Genomic DNA, 18,351 nt, shown 5'->3' with positions numbered 1-18,351 from the left:
GGGTACAAAGGTCTAGTCCTTTTGAAGATTTGGATCTTTAACCCTGGAACATTTTCATATTTTATCTCTCTATCTATGTATCTATCTATTTGTTTGTTTTCAGTATGTTCTTTTTATTTAAAAAATTGAGTATAAAACCATAAGAGACTAGGGACTCGGAGAAACAAACTGGGTTACAGAAGGGAGGGGGTGGGGAGGATGGGGCAACCGGCTGGTGGGTATTAAGGAGGGCATGGGTTGTGATGAGCACCGGGTGTTATACATAACTAATGAATCATTGAACACTACATCAAAAACTAAGGATGTCACATGTGGTGGCTAACTGAACATATTTTAAAAAATTGAGTATAGGTGACACACAATGTCACATTAGTTTCAGGTGTGCACTGTAGTGATTCAACAAGTTTATACATGGTGCTAAGTTCACCACAGTGTGGCTGCCATCTGTCACCATACATCACTCTGACAGTATCATTGATGAGATCTGTATGCTGTGTCTTTTATTCCTGTGACTTGGTCATGCCATCACTGTAGCCAATATGTCCTTCACCCATTTTGCCCAACCTCCCAAAGCCTTCCCCTCTGGCAATTATCAGTTTGTTCTCTGTGTTTGTAGGTCTGGTTTTGTTTTTTGTTTGTTTATTCATTTGTTGTTTTAGAGTCCCCGTATGAGTGAGATCATATGGCATTTGTCATACTCAGTCTGACTTACTCACTTAGCGTAATACCCTCTAGGTCCAGCCATGTTGTCTCAAACTGTACAACCTCATCCTTTTTATGGTCGTGTAGTATTTGTGTGTGTGTGTGTGTGTGTGTGTGTGTGTGTGTGTGTGTGTGTGTGAGACATCTTCCTTACCCGTTCATCTATTGACGGACACAGGCTGCTTCCGAATCTTGGCTATTGTAAATAATGTTGCAATAAACACAGGGTGTATATGTCTTTTCAAGTTAGTATTTCTGTGTTCTCTGGGTAAATACCTACTAGTGGAATTACTGGATCCTTTGGGAATTCTATTTTTAATTTTTTGAGGAAACTCCATACTGTTTTCCACAGTGGCTGCACCAATGTACATTCCCACCAACGGTGCACGAGGATTCGATTTTCTCCATATCTTTACCAGCACTTTTTATTTCTTGTCTTTTTTATTTCAGACATTCTGACGGGTGTAACACGACATCTCACTGTGATTTTCATTTGCGTTTCTCTGCTGATCAGTGATGTTGAGCATCTTCTCGTGTGTCTGTTGGGCATCTGGGGGTATGTCTTTGGAAAAACATCGATTCAGGGCGTCTGCCTGTTTTTTTCCATTGGATTAGTGGTTTGTTTGTTTGTTTGGTGTTGAGTTGTAGAAGTTCTTCATATATTTTGGCCAGATTAGCCTATCAGCAGATCTATCACTTGAAAATATCTTCTCTCATTCAGTAGGTTCTTTGTTTTGTTGGTGGTTCCCTCATTGTGCAAAAGCTTTTTCTTTTGCTGTAGTCCCAACAGTTTATTTTTTATTTTTTTAATAATATTTTTTATTATGTTAGTCACCATACAGTACATCCCTAGTTTTTGATGTAAAGTTCCATGACTCATTACTTGCATATAACACCCAGTGCACCATGCAATACGTGCCCTCCTTACTACCCAACACCAGCCTATCCCATCCCCCCTCCCCAAGCCCTCAGTTTCTTTCCCAGAGTCCATAGACTGTCATGGTTCATTCCCCCTTCTGTTTATCCCCCCCCCTTTTTGCTTTTGTTTCTATTCCCATAGGAGATGTATCTAGAAAAAATGTTGCTATGGCTGATATGTTCTTCAATTTTTTTTTTTCTGTCTTCCTGGGTTACTATTTTGGATGAAACTTCTGTGACTCTTATCTATGGACTCATATTTTCTAAGGCTTTGCCCTAGGATCTGGAAAACTTTTCTCCATTTATCTTCTACTTCATCTATTGAAATTTTTACTTCCATAATCATTTTTTAATTTCTAAAAACTCTTTCGTGTTTATCTGATTGTTCCTTTTACTCATAACACCCTATTCCTATTACATAGATGTATAATAAGTTTGTTCTCAAGTTCCTGTCTTTGTTTCTTTCAGAATCAGTTTTTTCTTTGTTTTGGTTTCTCTCTCTCTCTCACACACACACACACGCGCACACACACGTGCGCGCACACGCACACACACACACACACACACACACGCACACACACACACAGCTGATTTGTTGTTTGCTGTCGAGACAGCTGGTCAGTATTACGTCCAGACGCTCTCCTGGGTGGAAAGTGCACCTAAGTGCTCATAGACAGACGTTGCTCCAGGATATTGTGAGGAACACTTTCCATTTGCCCTTCCTGCCACCCTGTCCCGATCCCTCCTGATCTCTGCCCTCCCAGCTGTGTTTGGTCAACGAGGCACGCTGGTAAGAGACGAGACCGAGAGAACAGAGTGTGGTCAGTGCGTTTACTTTCCTGTCTTCCTCCCCGCATGTTGTTTCGGGTTGTCTGTGCTCATCAGCAGAAGGTCTCAGATCTTTTCAAAATGACTCACCCTCCAGCTTTTGCTGACTGCTCCCTGCCCTCGTCTCTTCAACTGGGGGTTATGACAGCCCTGCTGCTTCTGGCCTTGGATCTAGCACCATCCCCTGTCTTCCCAGTACCGCCACCCCCCATGACTTTCCTTATTAGGACTCACCTTACCTTGACCTCCCTAGAAGGCAGAGCCAGAGGCAACATGCTATTTTTACCAGAGAGTTCAATCCCAGAGCAGAGGAATAAGGAAATGGGGTTAAGGAGGGGGAGCTGGTACTAGGAGACAGGATGATGCCGGCTGCCACTGAGTACGCTGGTTGCTCAGTCCTAAGAACAGGACTATGTTCTCAGATGGGGTGGAAGGAAGACAGGCTGTCCGGGGGAAGACGGGGGCAAAGGTTTGTCCACCAGCTCCCATCTCCCGTTTGCCAAAGAGCAGTAACTCCACAAGGTGCTCATGTCCCAGCACTTTCAGGCGGCACGTGGCGGGCTCCAAGCATGGTCTCCTAGTGTCCCAACTCAGTCTGCTCATTAAGCCCCAGGGTGAGAAGTAAAAGGTGTGCTGGGCAGGTGTGAGGCATGTGCTGGCTGATGGCACCAGTGCGGTGGTCCTAAATGTTGGACGACTGGCTCTCCATTTCCATGGTGTGAATTCTCCCCACGGCTGATTTCAATATAGCTGCGGAAAAACGGCGTCTTGTATGGTATGTTCACCATAACGGGTACAATAGGCATCATACAGATACAATAGAATATACTCCAGAGTATAAATAATAGTAAAATGTAGCGAAATAGGTAAAAAGTAATGAGTTTTGAATATTCACTGCCTTTGTTTCTTATATAATTTATTTAGTTGTAAGTTTATATAACTTAATTTTTAAATAACGGCTGTTTTAATCCTCCCAAGCCGGTAAGGACTGGCTCCACAGACGTTACTGAATTGCATCTGCAAAAAGGCAGTTGGAGCCTGTCAAGTGGCCACTGAAGCAGTGGCTGGACCAAGAAACAGTTGAGGCCCAGAGGACCTGAAGCAGTGTTAGAGGAGTCTGGTGCAGTCCCTTACAGCGAAGCCTACTGTGCATTATTCTAATTGGGGTGTCAGGACCTAATGACACAACTGGGTAGGTTTAGGCCAACTGGCAAGTTGCACACTCTGCAGAGGCCAGAATCGGAGGTTGTATTTGAAAAGCACCGACAACCACTCATGAGAACACACCCCTCCCAGTACCTGCAGATTTTTCAGAGAAGGGTCCCCCGATTTCGAGGGGGATTCTGCACATGGGAGATAGGGACTCTCAGGAGCAGTTGTGTAAACATTCCTCACTTCCACTGTGTCTGGCTCCATTCCTTACTCCCCACCTCCACCAGACCCGCCGGTTCACAGACCGAAGCCTCTGGAATCCCGACAACCAGTCCAGCCCCCATGTCCCAGCAGCAATCTCTTAGGGTAAAGTGGGCAGCGGCTTCTTTCTCTCTGTGGGTCCGCACATTTCCTGTGTTTGCCATTTCCAAGAAATGTGTTGAAATCTCTCAACTACCCGTCGCTAACTTTCTAGGTCTCTTTAATTTTATGGGTAAATTTATTTAATTTTTTTGCGCTCTGAACCTGTTACCTCATTTGGGTGTTAGGAAGCAGACGAGACAAACACAGACGGTAGATCGTTTGCTTTTAATGGAGAAAGGGCTTCCATGTGATTAAGTAAAGCACGTGAGTGCTTGATTTTCACGAGTGTGACTACGTATTTATATCGTTACTTATGAGGGAGAGAAAAGCAAGCAGACAAATTAGTAAACACCTTTGAATTCACAAATAGCCACCTGTTCTCAGAGGATCCACGATAAAAATCTCGGCTCAATGAAAACAGTCAGTGCACTTGAAATCTCCAACACGAACTTGATTTCTGACCCACGGCGGCTCAGCAAACCTGACGTTCAAGCTTCCCACCTGTTAAATAGGCTAATGGTGCTTCTGAACGTGGCACGAACTTCAATGACCGAGATTGTTCCCAAAGATTTATAAACTTACACCTAAAGCCCTAAATTAGGACCTAACAGATTAAAAAGAGGGATAAAAACAAAGAGAAAGAGAGGTAGAGAGAGACTGAATCCTGTTGTGAATAGAGGTTTTGTCAATCGGCCGGTAGAGATTATGAAGAATAAGAGCAAAATGACAAATCGGCCACAACTTCAAGCGACATCACTAAAAGTTTGCCTCATGTTTTCATCCGATTTTAAAATCTAACCTCATCATTGTGTTAGTGAGGCACTTTAAGAAAAAAAAAAATTCGGGGAGCGCCTGTGTGGCACAGCGGTTAAAGCGTCTGCCTTCGGCTCAGGGCGTGATCCCGGCATTACAGGATCGAGCCCCACGTCAGGCTCCTCCACTATGAGCCTGCCTCTTCCTTTCCCACTCCCCCTGCTTGTGTTCCCTCTCTCGCTGGCTGTCTCTATCTCTGTCAAATAAATAAATAAAATCTTTAAAAAAAAAAAATTCGGGATGCCTGGGTGGCTCCATTGGTTAAGCGTCTGCCTTTGGCTCAGGGCTTGATCCCGGAGTCCTGGGATCGAGTCTCGCACCAGGCTCCTCACTCAGAGGGGAGCCTGCTTCTCCCTCTGCATGCCACTCCCCCTGCTTGTGCTCGCGCTCTCTCTCTCTGACAAATAAATAAATGAAATCTTAAAAAATAATTCTTATTCAAGAGCAGTTACCATGTAGTGTCATATTAGTTTCAGGGGTACGATATCAACAGTTTACATTATTCAGCGCTCATCACAAGTGACCTCTTAATCTCCTTCACCTATGAATTATCCAACTGAATTCCTGCTTTTCCTTCATTTTTCGTAGGAAATAGAGGCTGTAGACATTCACCTAGAGTGCTGATTCACCCATAGCCTCATTTTCCTTTAAAGCAGCTTTTGTCTCTTTGAGAAGGGGTTTTCTTAGCAGGTGGGAGCTCAGACAGACTACGGTTAGCGGCTACAGCCTGACTTCTTGACCAGGGGCTCTGGGAGGAGTCGCTCCAATCATATTGTTTGTGAAAGAGCTTTCTCTTCCTGGTGACCGAGATAATATCTTCAAAGTATCACATCTTTAAAATAAAGGTCCACGTGCCCGGAAGGAAGCTGACAAGCCCATGCAGCTAAGCGCTCCATCACTGTGTCCAGGAATGGAGCAAGGGCGTGACCCGCCAGGTGCCCAGAGGCAGCTGAGGCCAGACCCCACCTCCCAGCCCTGAACAGGGCCTGTCCACCTGTCCTGATTCCTGGTGCATATACTCTGAAGATCATTAGAAAGCTTTTTAAAATCCACCAAATGAAAAACGTATCACTGCCCCCTTGTTTATCTGTTCTCGTATTAGAGCAAATGGAGAAAACAAGCCTGGGGACTTAAAAGTGCAATAAGCCGGATCCTGGCAACATACACAGAGGTGGGAGTGACTATTTCAGCACAGGCCGGAGTGAATAAACTATCCATGTTAACAGGAAAATTACAGGCTAACTTCCATGAAAACATTCGAGTTTAGGTTCTCTTACCAGTTCCTGGATGGTTTTTAAGGCATTCATAACCACGTATGCTGTTGGGCTGAAACAAACATTTTTGAACCTTAAAAAGTGCCCTTTGTTTCTCCTATCGTTTCCAAATCTTAATAAACCATCAGTCTCCACTTTGTGGAAAGGGAACTCAAGCAGAGAAATGGAGTATGTCTCCTAAAATTTTTTTCAAGTTCCAGGGCCTCATGGAAATGGGTTTATCAACCCTTGTCTGGGTTTCTGAGTTCAGACCACTGTCTACTCTCCTAAATAGTATGATTTCTTTCCTTGTAAAGAGTCTGACACTTCCATTGCCCCATAAGTTGCTCAAGAAGACCTCAAGGATAATAGTAAGAGGTAGAACCAGAGAGTCTGCTGTCAGAGATCCTGCCCTAAATCGTGTTAAAAGGCTGGGTGAAGGAGCAATCAGGCTTGATCGTAGACCATCTGGGAGGAAGTAGAAAGTCACCGGAAGTGGCATGCTGGCAAATCTGGGCAGGAATCCAAGATAATTGTCTGTTTAGTATTATCTTGAGGCAGGACTGAGAAATAAGTGACACAAAAGCTGGAAGGGAAGATTGGAGCCAAGTATGGAGACCCTTCAATGCCAACCATATCCATTAGCAATTGGGTCAGCCACTGTGACAGAGATCCAAATTCTGTAGGTTCAGTATATTAGGTGGTAACTCTCTCATGGATAAGAAGTCAGGAGGTCAAAAAAAAAAAAAAAGAAGTCAGGAGGTCGGCTCTCTAGAACTGGTATGACAGCTTCAGGGACCCAGGCTCCATCTACTTTTCTGATTCTCCACCCTTGAGGCTATCTGTTGGCAGTAGGTGCCCCCACCATCTTGTCCATGTTGTAGGTCTGATCCTGAGAAGGAGAAGCAAAAGGATGATAGGCCATGCCTCTTCAGGTGAGTTAGCTCCCCTACGAGAGTTTTCTTAAGGAAGTCCCAGGGATTCCACATACAGCTCTGAGACCACCCCTGGCTGCAAGGGAGGCTGGTAAGTGCTCTTTTCTAACGGGGCATTTCTTCCTGGAATAAAATCAGTGTCCTAAGACATGAATGAAGAATGGATGTTGGGTAGCAGTTTCGAGCTCACCAGCCTAAGGAGCTCAAACCATTTTCTTTGGCAATGGGAAGTTGTTGGAGGATTCTGAGGAGAGAGGAGAGGGGATTGGGTCAAGGAGATGAAATGGCAGGGGGTGTGGGGAGCAAGTGGAGAGGGGAGAGCAGAGGCGATGCTGTGTGGATGTGCACAGAATGGAACGTGGACAAATACACTCCAACCACTCATTCCCAGTCACCTGGGAAACTGAGGCAGCTGGATGGCACTGCTTTAAGAAATGCCATCCCTGCAGCTCTTGAGGTAACAGGGCTGACTGTTCACTGAATGTCTTTAGCTAGAATATGAAGAGCCAAGTCAACTGCCATGTGAGTAGCAGTGTTATCTATCAAGCTCGGTGTCATTTCTTCTTTAACACAGATGTATTCCTTCCATAAAGCTACCCTAGAACACTTTCTCTTCTGTCCTTTGCACTCATTTTGACACTAATATAATGCCTTATAATTAAATCATATTGAAACCTTCTTCAATTTAAACTATGTACAAACAGACTCGGAAATTCTGTCATGCTTAGCACATCGGCACCAACTCATATGCAATTCGTAGTCACAATTGAACAGGTATTTAGATCAGTGAGATGTTGATGAGCTTTATGACTCAAAAACAAAGCCCAGATACGTGAAGTAAACACAGCAGTAATAAATAAAGAGGATGGGCTAACGCACACATGATTTACAATAAATCATAGAATCCATTGTTGGTCTGATGTGACATTTGAATACAGTTATTCTAATGTTTACAGGCTTATTTTAAGGTTTACTATCTGGATTTGGAATGTTGGGATTTCTGAGATGTTTCAGTGATTTATGGAGACAAAGGGATGGAGTATTTGAAGTTGGAATTGTTCTATACATGGCATGGTTTCCTGCCTTGGTTACCCACTCTGAGGATATCTGAAATTGTAAGGTTTATGTTTGAGCTACGATAATTTTCTTTCAAAAAGGGCCACGTAAGTGGTATGATGTAGTTCGTAGTCATCAACACTGAAATTCAAAGACTGGCACTATTGCAAGGAATAGTTAGAAACGGCCAGTTTTCAGGTCACAAAACACTCTTGAGGACTTTCAGGGACTGAGCTGTGTGAAAAAAGGCATCTCCGTGTTGGCTGTTTAGAGGTTAGCAAAAAATAAATCAACCCACAGGACACCTCATATCTGCCACTGACTCAGCCCCTCACCATAGGAAGACTTACATGTTTCCAATCCCACAAAGACATAACATCTTTTGTGTTTTAAAACCCAGGTCTTTGTGAAAGGACATGATTCCACTTCCAAATGCACATATAGAAGTAGAAAAGAATTCTTTTTTTTTGTAAGATAAAACACAGATTAAATATTTATTAAATAATAACTTCTCAGCAAAAAGTTTTCGTTTTCAGTAAACAACAAAATCGTATGTTAATCCATACTTTTCCATACCATATTCTTTTTTCAGAATCACAAGCAACATTTAAATATAAACCTTCACATCTAAATTAAAGGCTCTTCTGAATCATTTTGGCCATAACAGCTCTGTACAGATTACATACTGCTCTCCTTCGAACCTACGTTCTTCATCTTTACTTTTTTTTTCTTTTTTTTTTAATTAATAATATTTTTTTCAAGATAAAAAGCTTCTGCACAGCCAAGGAAACAGTCAAAAAAAAAAAAAAAAAAAAACTAAGAGGCAGCCCGCAGAATGGGAGAAGGTATTTGCAAATGACACTCCAGATCAAAGACTAGTATCCAAGATCTACAAAGAACTGCTCAAACTCAATACACGGGAAACAAATAATCAAATCAAAAAATGGGCAGATGATATGAATAGACACTTTTCCAATGAGGACATACAAATAGCTAATAGACACATGAAAAAATGTTCAAAATCATTAGCCATCAGGGAAATTCAAATCAAAACCACACTGAGATACCACCTTATGCCAGTTAGAATGGCAAAAACTGACAAGGCAAGAAACAACAATTGTTGGAGAGGATGTGGAGAAAGGGGATCCCTCTTACACTGTTGGTGGCAATGCAAGTTGGTACAGGCACTTTGGAAATCAGTGTGGAGGTCCCTTAAAAAGTTAAAAATTGAGCTACCCTTGACCCAGCAATTGCACTACTGCGTATTTACCCCAAAGATACAGACGTAGTGAAGAGAAGGGCCATATGCACCCCAATGTTCATAGCAGCATTGTCCACAATAGCTAAATCGTGGAAGGAGCCGAGATGCCCTTCAACAGATGACTGGATTAAGAAGAGGTGGTCCATATATACAATGGAATATTACTCAGCCATCAGAAAGAACGATTTCTCAACATTTGCTGCAACATGGACGGGACTGGAGGAGATAATGCTAAGTGAAATAAGTCAAGCAGAGAAAGGCAACTATCATATGGTTTCTCTCATCTATGGAACGTAAGAACTAGGAAGATCAGTAGGAGAAGAAAGGGATAAAGAAAGCGGGGGTAAACAGAAGGGGGAATGAACCATGAGAGACTATAGACTGTGGGAAACAAACTGAGGGCTTCAGAGGGGAGCGGGCTGAGGGAATGGGATGGGCTGGTGATGGGTAGTAAGGAGGGCACGTATTGCATGGTGCACTGGGTGTTATACGCAAGTGATGAATCGTGGAACTTTACATCAAAAACTAGGGATGTACCGTATGGTGACTAACATAATATAATAAAAAATATTATTAATAGAAAAGAATTCTGTTCACTACTTCACCCAGTCGCATCCATCCTGTGAGGAAGAGTCTTGGTTTAAGATGGGCACTCTGGCCTCTTTTTTAGTTGCTAATTACCAATTTTAGATGTTCCTCTTTGACAATGAATTTCTGGCACAATGTCTGTTTTCATTCAGAGAAACACTGAGATTTACAAATTCCGCAATCTCTGCTGATCAGTTAATGATGTGGTAAACAGGGTTTCACAGCTAGACAGATGGAGGCAGCTCTCCAGTGCCAGAAGCTGAGGAGGTCAGGATCTGGATGGCAGGGACTGCTCCAGGGGATTTATCGAAAACTGTAAGACTCAAAACAGAAGATACTCATCCAAGCTCGAGAGTGATGGTTGTTCTTTCTGACAGAGATATAACCCAGTTTGCCTACAAAAACACTCACATTATTAAAAACAAAACTAGCAGAGGTCAGATGAATTTTTGGTGGCTAAACATCCAGGTCTCCTTCTCTGGCTTTGCTCTGCCCCTCACCCGTCACATTCACCCAATTCTATCATAGTGTATCTTGTTCATAAGGAACAGGGGGCCAAGTGATGACGTCCTTTAGCTTCCTATAATCTACCGACCCCTCCATTAAGCCACCCCAAATTAACAAACCACCCACGTGATATTGAGGTTCTTGCCGTATTAAGGTGGCTCTATAAAAGTCCCCTGATCCCCCTTTGAACCAGGTGGCCGCCCCTAAACCCTGCCTGTATGGAAATTTTTGCTCAGTCGCTGCTTAGAGGATTAAGTTTATCCTAAGCTGACAGAAGAGCCTTCTTTCTACATCACTACAAAGCTGGTGAATGAACCTACCTGAGGACCAGGCACCAGCCAGACATCTGGGCAGCAGTGAGTCTGCTCATCTTTGGAAACCCAGAGAGAGCCAACCAGCTCTAAGACTTGTATGATGGCCAGCACGAGAGCTGTCGTGTGGTGTGTAAGTGAGGATGCCTCCTTACCCTACCAAGGCACATAAAGTAAAGGGTTGCTTCCTGCCAGGAGTTTGCAGGAAGCAGAGCAATGACTCGGTTCAGCCACAGAGGCCTCCTGCCTCAGCATTCAGAGCGAGGGTTAAAAGTGGTTAATGTGGGGACATGGAATGGATTCCTTGCCAGCCCTGGCCTCCGTCAGTGGCAGCAGGGAAACTGCCATCTTACGGGCAGGGCACTCTTTGGAGAACAGTTGGAGTAAAGAATCCATGGAGAAGCTGAAACAAATATGGCGGTATCTGTTCATTTGGTAAATCCTAACTGGACACTGATTTGACGCACACATCATGCTAGGTATGGAGGATACAGCTATGAGTGGAAACAGTTTCTGACCCTAGGGGACTTCTAGGTGGCAAGAGAAGAGAGGAAGCTGAACACTGTGGCCAACCAAGAACCGGAAATGTTGGGTGGGAACTCTTAGTGGGGTTCCTGAAGAAGATATCATGTGCCACATCCTCTCAGCCCACCTTGTGCTCACCCGCAGCTGGCGGGCAGTTTCTACGTACCCTGACAGTTTCCTACCTCCAGTACCTGCTTACCTCTCCTTCCTTCTCCACCTGAGGGCTGGAAGACACTGCACCTAGTGCAACATTCAACCAGTTGGTGGATAGATTCCCTGGCTTCCTCCCTGCTCAATAGGCAATTCTGAGGTGTGCCCATATAGTCTTCGAGAGGCCACCAACAGGAGTGAGCCCCAGTTTCCCTCAGCAGTAACTCACTCCGTGACAAGTCCCATATTGATGTCCCTGCCTTACTTCCCCACTTCCTCCAGCTCGTCCTGGGCCACCTCCCAGTTAGCCACATGGCTCAAATCCTTCCCTCAGGCTCTGCCTTTAGGGGTTAACCTGCCTCAGGCTAAGGATCTGAAATAGCACGTGGCACACGGCACTTTTGAGTAAGTTGGAAGATGGAATCTGACTGGTCACCTGATCTGCTGACCAGAAGGACCTCCATTCCATCTCTGATTCTGAACCTTTCCCTCTTCCCTCACTGCCTGAGTTCTTCCCTCAACAACTGAGTGCCCCCTCCCAGATCCTAGTTTTTAGAAAGTATAATAGGGTCAATAAGAGGAATTACATGAGGAACATGATTCCTCAAAGGAGGAGGAGGCAAGGTTCTCCCTTGACCAGGAAGTCCCTGATCCCACCCCCAGAAACTGGAAAAGAGACCAGAATAGCAACAGGCGGCAGAGCCACAGCCCCAGGGCCCACACACTTGCCCTGGGTGGGGGGGCGGCTCTGCTCAGCAGGAGAGGGCCAAGCCCCTCTCCACACTGCCCGTACCCAGGGAGTGGTCACAGAATGACCTCTCCTTTCCTGAGTGGAAGAGTGGTTGGCTTTGGGGCAGTGGCTGGCTCTTGCTCCGTATATCTTAGGGCTGGGACTGGTTTCTGTCCTGCCTTGTCCCTAGGGAGCTGAGGGGTGAGGGCACTAGAAGGCTCCTGCATGCCCTTCCACATCGCCACTGTTCTCCAGCTTTGTCTTGTTCTCTGAGGTTATTTGTCAGCACACACTGCCCCTGTCTCCACTGCTTCAGGGCTCCCTGCCATGTTTCCCCCACTGAGCAGCTAGAAGAATGAGCTCGAGTTTGGATATCACTTTGTCCTTGGTTCTCTCCCCCTGCCGCCTACCTTCCACACTGTGCTGGGTTTCCACCTTCTGCTGCTCCCCTTGCCAGGCTACCAAGACGCATATCCTGCAGGCTTGCCTGTCCTCTCATGCCTGTACTTGCCCAGCTGCCCCTTCCCTCTGTTCTCACACAGGAACTCAGAACCCCATTTCCCGGGAGGTGCAGCGATTTGATGGGTGGCACAAAACCTCATGGAGCACAGATGGGGCAGCAAAGGTAGGTGAGGGCCAAGTGGAAACAGGCCTAGGGGCAGGGTTACCCGAAGGGGCAAGGGCTGGCAGGTACCAGCGGAGGCTCATGCATTCTTAAGGTTTTAGGATCTGTGGTATGGATGGAAGCCTGGGAGAGGGGAGGTAAGGGAGCCCCACTGAGGATTTATCTTTGTTCCTACCCCTCCTACCCCAGGCTCTCGGCTCCAGCGCCTGGTTCCAGCCAGCTATGCAGATGGTGTGTACCAGCCCTTGGGAGAACCCCAGCTGCCCAACCCCAGAGACCTTAGCAACACTGCCATGAGGGGCCCTGCAGGGCAGGCCTCCCTGCGAAAGCGAACAGTGCTGGGAGTCTTCTTTGGTGAGGGCCTCAACCTCTGGGGGAGGGAGGCCAGTAGGGTCAGCTGGACACCTCTATGTCTGAGGGGGGAGTCAGGAAGTGAGGGAGAGAAGTGATGGTGGGTCTTAGAGATGTGGGTGAGAGATGAAGGGGCAGGCAATGGGATGGGGTATTCTTACCCAAAACTGGATTTGCCTCTTGGTGGGTATTTAGCCAAAAGACACAAGAAAGCCAAGATTAGAGAGTTTTACTTGGAACAAGTAAGGGAAAACATGGAGGATATTTCCCAAAGCAGTCTGTTCCCGAATAACAAAACTGGGGAAGTTTTAAGCTAAGGGTCTGTATGGATTCACGAAGGCACTTGTGCAATGGAGAATTCAGCCTAGAATTTAGGCTAAAGTCATCATAGAATGACAGAGTCCAGGTCTTAATTGATGGAAGTCACAAGGGCCAGCAAGGGTTGGCATCATTGTCTGCCTTTAATTGATCTGATATCTGAATATTCAAAGAAGTTTAAATCCTGCAAAGATAACTCAAGAATGTGCTTTGAGCGAGTAGTCATAAATCACAAGATGTCTGGGGCCTAAAAGGATTTTTCTTAAGTCAAGAAAGCTATGTCTTGTATTTCTTTTTCTGGAGAAGGAAAAGTAGAGGGAGAAAGTCTGAGTGGGGGAGGCATAAATTTGCCCCACACTGAGCTGCCGATGGGACTACAGGTAGAGGCTGGAGCCTGACAATAATCTGGCAGGGGCTCTTGGTGGACCCTGTTTTCACTCATGGTCCCTGTGACTCCTGGGACAGTCTCAGGCCAGGGTTCTGATTTTGACAAGAGGGCTGGAGGCCGGGGTGTCAAAATGGGGGTGCTAGGGTGGGTGGTCTGACGCTAGTGACTGTGGGTTGTTGGCTCCCAACAGGAATGTTGGGCTCCTGCTGGCCACCCAAGGTGCCTACATTTGATTCCCAGTGTCCGGTGTTGCAGTGAGACTGGCAGTTTCTCTGGGCAGGCTGCTCCCAGCTGCATGTTGGAGCAGGTGTTCCCAGCCTGACTGCCCAGGCACACTGACCCGGCACCTCCCAGTTACCAAGGAGAGGACCAAACCGGCAACGAAAGCAGTTTGGACCAGGGTGTAACAAAGCACTGGGAAAGGTGGAGGAGGTCAAGACTTGGACTTGCCAAAAGTGGCTGAGTCATCTTTTGAAGCTTCAAAGGGAGTGGGGGAGTCTAGATACCTGATGCTGAAGGGAGAGTGGTCCTTACCTGGTCCTTGCACGCCCTCCCCCGTTGTGGACAGGCTACCACGTGCTCTCGGACCTGGTGAGCGTGGAGACCCCGGGCTGCCCAGCCGAGTTTCTCAACATCCACATCCCGCCCGGGACCCGGTGTTCGACCCTGACCGGCGCGGGAACGTGGTCCTCCCCTTCCAGAGGAGCCGCTGGGACCCCGAGACCGCACAGAGCCCCAGTAATCCCCGGGACCTGGTGAGACGAGACGGGCGGGGTCCCGGGTTCTGGGCCGGGCCGGGCGGGGAGAGACTCCCACCCCCTCGCCCACCGACACCCGCCTCCGCTACCCGACCCCGGGCTCACCCCGGCTCACCCTCCTGGTGCCCCCGCAGACCAACGAGGTGACGGGCCGGCTGGACGGCAGCGCCATCTATGGCTCCTCGCCCTCGTGCAGCGACGCGCTGCGGAGCTTCTCCCGCGGACAGCTGGCGTCGGGGCCCGACCCCGCCTTCCCCGCGACGCACAAAGCCCCCCGCTCGTGGGGACGGCGGCCGACCCCGCCACCGAACAGCGCGGCCCCGGGGGCTGAACGGCGGGGCGGCGGCGCGGGGCGGGCTGCGGCGGCCGGGGCGCGGGGCGGGCTGCGGACGGCAAAGTTGCGCTGCCCGCGGTCGCGCCGCCGCCCAGCTCCTCCCCTGCGGCCCCGCGTCGCGTCCAGCCTTCGCGGCGGAGCGAGGGAACCGCGACCCCTTCCTGCAGGCGCCGGGCCTGCTGTGGGGCCGCTACCACAACCTGTGCGCGCAGCGGCTGGCCCGCGAGCACCCGCAATGGGGGGACGAGGAGCTGTTCCAGCAGGCGCGCGAGAGGGTCACCGCCACCTACCAGGTCCGTCACTCGGCCTCTCTCCGTCCTCCCTCCCCTCCTTCCTCCCCCCTCCCCCAGGCTGCTGCGCGGGAGACTCCGCTGCCCCGCAGAGCCCTCCATCGTCGCACAAGCAGCCCCCGGAAACGCCCTTTTCCAGGAGGACACTGCTCCCCAGAACTGGAGCTAGCGGCTAGGAATGGACCCCGAAGATGAGGAGCAGGCGAAGGGCTATTATACACGAGACTGGGCTGTGGTTATTAGTCATTAGCCCACTCCCATCCCATGTTCCTAGTGGGGCACAGGCCTCCGCACCTGTCCTGTTGCAGTTGCCCCCCTCGTGACTGCCCCTGCCTGGCCCTCATCTCCCACCTAAGCCTTCCTTGGGCTCAGACCCCTCCCAGCGTGGCTGCTCCAGCCCTTGCCTCCCTTTTGCCCTCTCTTGACCCTCAGAACATCGTTCTGTATGAGTGGCTGCCCAGCTTCCTGCAGAAAACACCCCCCAAGTATGCAGGTGAGGGGATGGGGAAGGAGAATGGGAGAGCTAGCAGGAGTTTTTTGGGGCAGGGAGAAGGGGTGTCGGGGGGGGGGGAGGCTGGGTGGTTTAAGGGCTAAGTGTTACTATCCTCCCTCTTCTCCCCTTCCCCCAGGACACAGCCCTTTCCTGGACCCCAGCATCTCCCCAGAGTTCCTGGCCGCTTCTGAGCAATTCTTCTCTACCAGGTGCCTCCTGGCGGCTACATGAGGTGAGGGCAAAGTGCAAAGGTTTGTGTATTGGCAGGAGTGGGGATGTCATTTGAGAAAAATCTGTCCTCAGGAGCCCTCAGGAAAGGATTATCAGTCTGAAGTGTGCTAATTTCCCCAGGGAACAGTGAATTTGGAGGGGGAAGAACAATTGTTAAAAAAGACATCATTGTGATTTTTAAGCACTTTATGTCCACTTTCCCACAGCTGGTGTATATATTAACTCCCCAATTAAACACAGGCTAATCGAGGCTGAGGATGAGTCACGAAGCCCGCTGGTCTGAACCTTAGGTCTTGACACTGCACTGAGGGCATTTTTAGCTGTAAGCAGAGGAGCCGGGTCTTGCGGGGAATTATAATAAAAGAAGTGGGAGAGCTGAAGAAACATTTTGACTCCAAAATAATGAAAAGGGAATTTTAAAGTAAAAAAAAAATTTTAATTAAATGTATATGGAACAAAACATGTCAGTTTATTTTTTACAATTGCATTATAATTTAAAAACAATTCATAGGTTAGGGGCGCCTGGGTGGCTCAGGCAGGTAAGCAGCTGCCTTGGGCTCAGGTCATGATCCCAAGGTTCTAGGATTGAGCCCGCATCAGGCTCTCTGCTTAGCAGGGAGTCTGCTTCTCCCTGTCCCTCTCCCTCTGCCCCGTCCCCCTGCTCATACTCACACTCTCTCTGTCAAATAAATAAATAAAATATTTACGAAAAAACAATTCATAGGTTAGATTTTCTTACTCTGAAACAATTTTTGGATATGCCTAATAATAGCCAAGAAATCATAGCAATGGACTTATCCACAGATAAGTAATTTCGAAAGAACAATGAAAAATCCTTTAAAAATGTTTTAACTTACATATATATGTTATATATATATGTGTGTGTGTATATGTATATATATGTGTGTGTGTATATATATGTGTGTGTGTGTATATATATATATATATACACATCTCTCTTCAGAGAGGTCCTGTGAGTTGCCCATGGTCACACAGCTGTTCACTAACAGAGCAAGGACCCAGACCTAGATGTTCTAGTGCCTTTGTCAATCATGCTGTCAAGTCTCCTAAAATAGAAGTAAAGTTTTAGATCCCTTGTGTGTTCTGGAGACCTGCTCTCAGCAGCATGAGCTTCGGATGGGGACATCATTCACCCCGAGTGGGGAATCAACCTATGGAGGAGGAATGGCCTGCTGGTTTCAGAGGGAACATCAGCACTGGGTGGTTCCAGGGCATGGACTGTGGTGTGGGGAGAGCCTGTCTGCTCAACCTCCAACCCCGTCTTCTCTCCCCATTCCCAAAGCATCCAAATCTACGAAGAGCTGAAGATGTGGACGCGCTGCTGCTGGGCATGGCCTCCCAGATCGCTGAGCGAGAGGACCATGTCGTGGTGGAGGATGTGCTAGGTGACGCTGAGGCTGTCCCTGCAGGCTGGGCACTGCTGTCCCCTGGGTGGGGATTCTGCTGGAGCTCCAGTGTCAGGCCAGGAGGAGTGACCGGGGCTGGGAGCCTGCACTCTCTCACTGCTCAGACACCTGTTGACCATGGTTCCCTCTGTGTGATTCTGGCCCCCCTGGGGCTGGTTGGGGACTGGGTCCTGGGCTAGTGGAGCTGTGGTGGCCCGGTGCTCCCTCAGATTCTCTGCTATTTCATCCCCAGATTTCTGGCCAGGACCCCTGAAGTTTTCCCGTACAGACCACCCGGCTGGCTGCGTGCAGAGGGGCTGGGATCTGGGCCTGCCCTCTTATACCAAGGCCAGGGAAGCACTGGGTCTGCCTCCCATTACCAGATGGCAGGACATCAACCCTGCACTCTCCCAGAGCAACCACACCGTAAGGAGGGGTTGGGACGCAGAGGGCGGGGTGGGAGGGCCAAGGCACATTGGCCCAAGACATGGAAGGAAGGCAGTGAGGCACAAACACTAGAGACAAGTCCCTGGTGAGAGGGATGGGACTCGCCCACGTGGTTCTTCCCAATATCATCTACGAGGATGGAAGTTACCAGACCAGCAGGATTTGGCAGTAGACCTTGTGACTCTGCAGATCCAGCAAATGTTTGCTGAGCATGTCTTGCACGCCAGGCACTTAATAAGCATTATCTCGTTTACTCTTCCCAACAGCCATCTGAGCAGGTGTGGAAGGTCCTCAACCCAGGAACAAGCTGTACTTTTTTATACACTGACACTCGGGCTGCCTTTGGGGAGTCAACTGTTACTCCCTGAGCTGTCGCCTGGGCCACGTGGCATTGCCTGCCAGCCAACAGAGCAGTTTTGGTGGCCTTACCATCTTGGCATAGTGGCGTTTCTACGATTGCACGCTTGTTTTACTGCTTTCGTCCTTACTGTTTAGAAGATTGTTGGAAAGTGGAGAAGTGAAAGGCCGATGAAGAAGCAATATGCACGTGGGGCGTATAAACTTTATACAGTCAATATAAAGGTAGGAATCACCAGGCGAACCAAAAGTAGCAAATCT

The 18,351-nt window shown here is 48.0% G+C and overlaps 1 protein-coding gene across 1 annotated transcript in view; it reads left to right on the top strand.

Moving 5' to 3' along the window:
- The window catches only part of LOC148108136 (dual oxidase 1-like), a 47,310-nt gene that overhangs the window by 7,145 nt on the left and 21,814 nt on the right, over positions 1 to 18,351 (top strand). Inside the window, 16 exon segments of the mRNA XM_087853889.1 lie at positions 6,914 to 6,964; positions 12,283 to 12,293; positions 12,635 to 12,682; positions 12,685 to 12,717; positions 12,907 to 13,071; positions 14,343 to 14,420; positions 14,423 to 14,529; positions 14,667 to 14,787; positions 14,790 to 14,861; positions 14,987 to 15,159; positions 15,589 to 15,649; positions 15,786 to 15,854; positions 15,857 to 15,881; positions 16,121 to 16,157; positions 17,184 to 17,286; positions 17,540 to 17,712. Coding sequence (XP_087710015.1) covers positions 6,914 to 6,964; positions 12,283 to 12,293; positions 12,635 to 12,682; positions 12,685 to 12,717; positions 12,907 to 13,071; positions 14,343 to 14,420; positions 14,423 to 14,529; positions 14,667 to 14,787; positions 14,790 to 14,861; positions 14,987 to 15,159; positions 15,589 to 15,649; positions 15,786 to 15,854; positions 15,857 to 15,881; positions 16,121 to 16,157; positions 17,184 to 17,286; positions 17,540 to 17,712 — 1,327 coding nt within the window.

This window comes from Ursus americanus, chromosome 22 (genome assembly GCF_024610735.1).
Source record: "Ursus americanus isolate L20-20 chromosome 22, mUrsAme1.1.p, whole genome shotgun sequence".
Classification (NCBI taxonomy): Eukaryota; Metazoa; Chordata; class Mammalia; order Carnivora; family Ursidae; genus Ursus; species Ursus americanus.
Note: the sequence above shows the minus strand (reverse complement) of the source record. Positions and strands in the feature narration are given on the sequence as shown.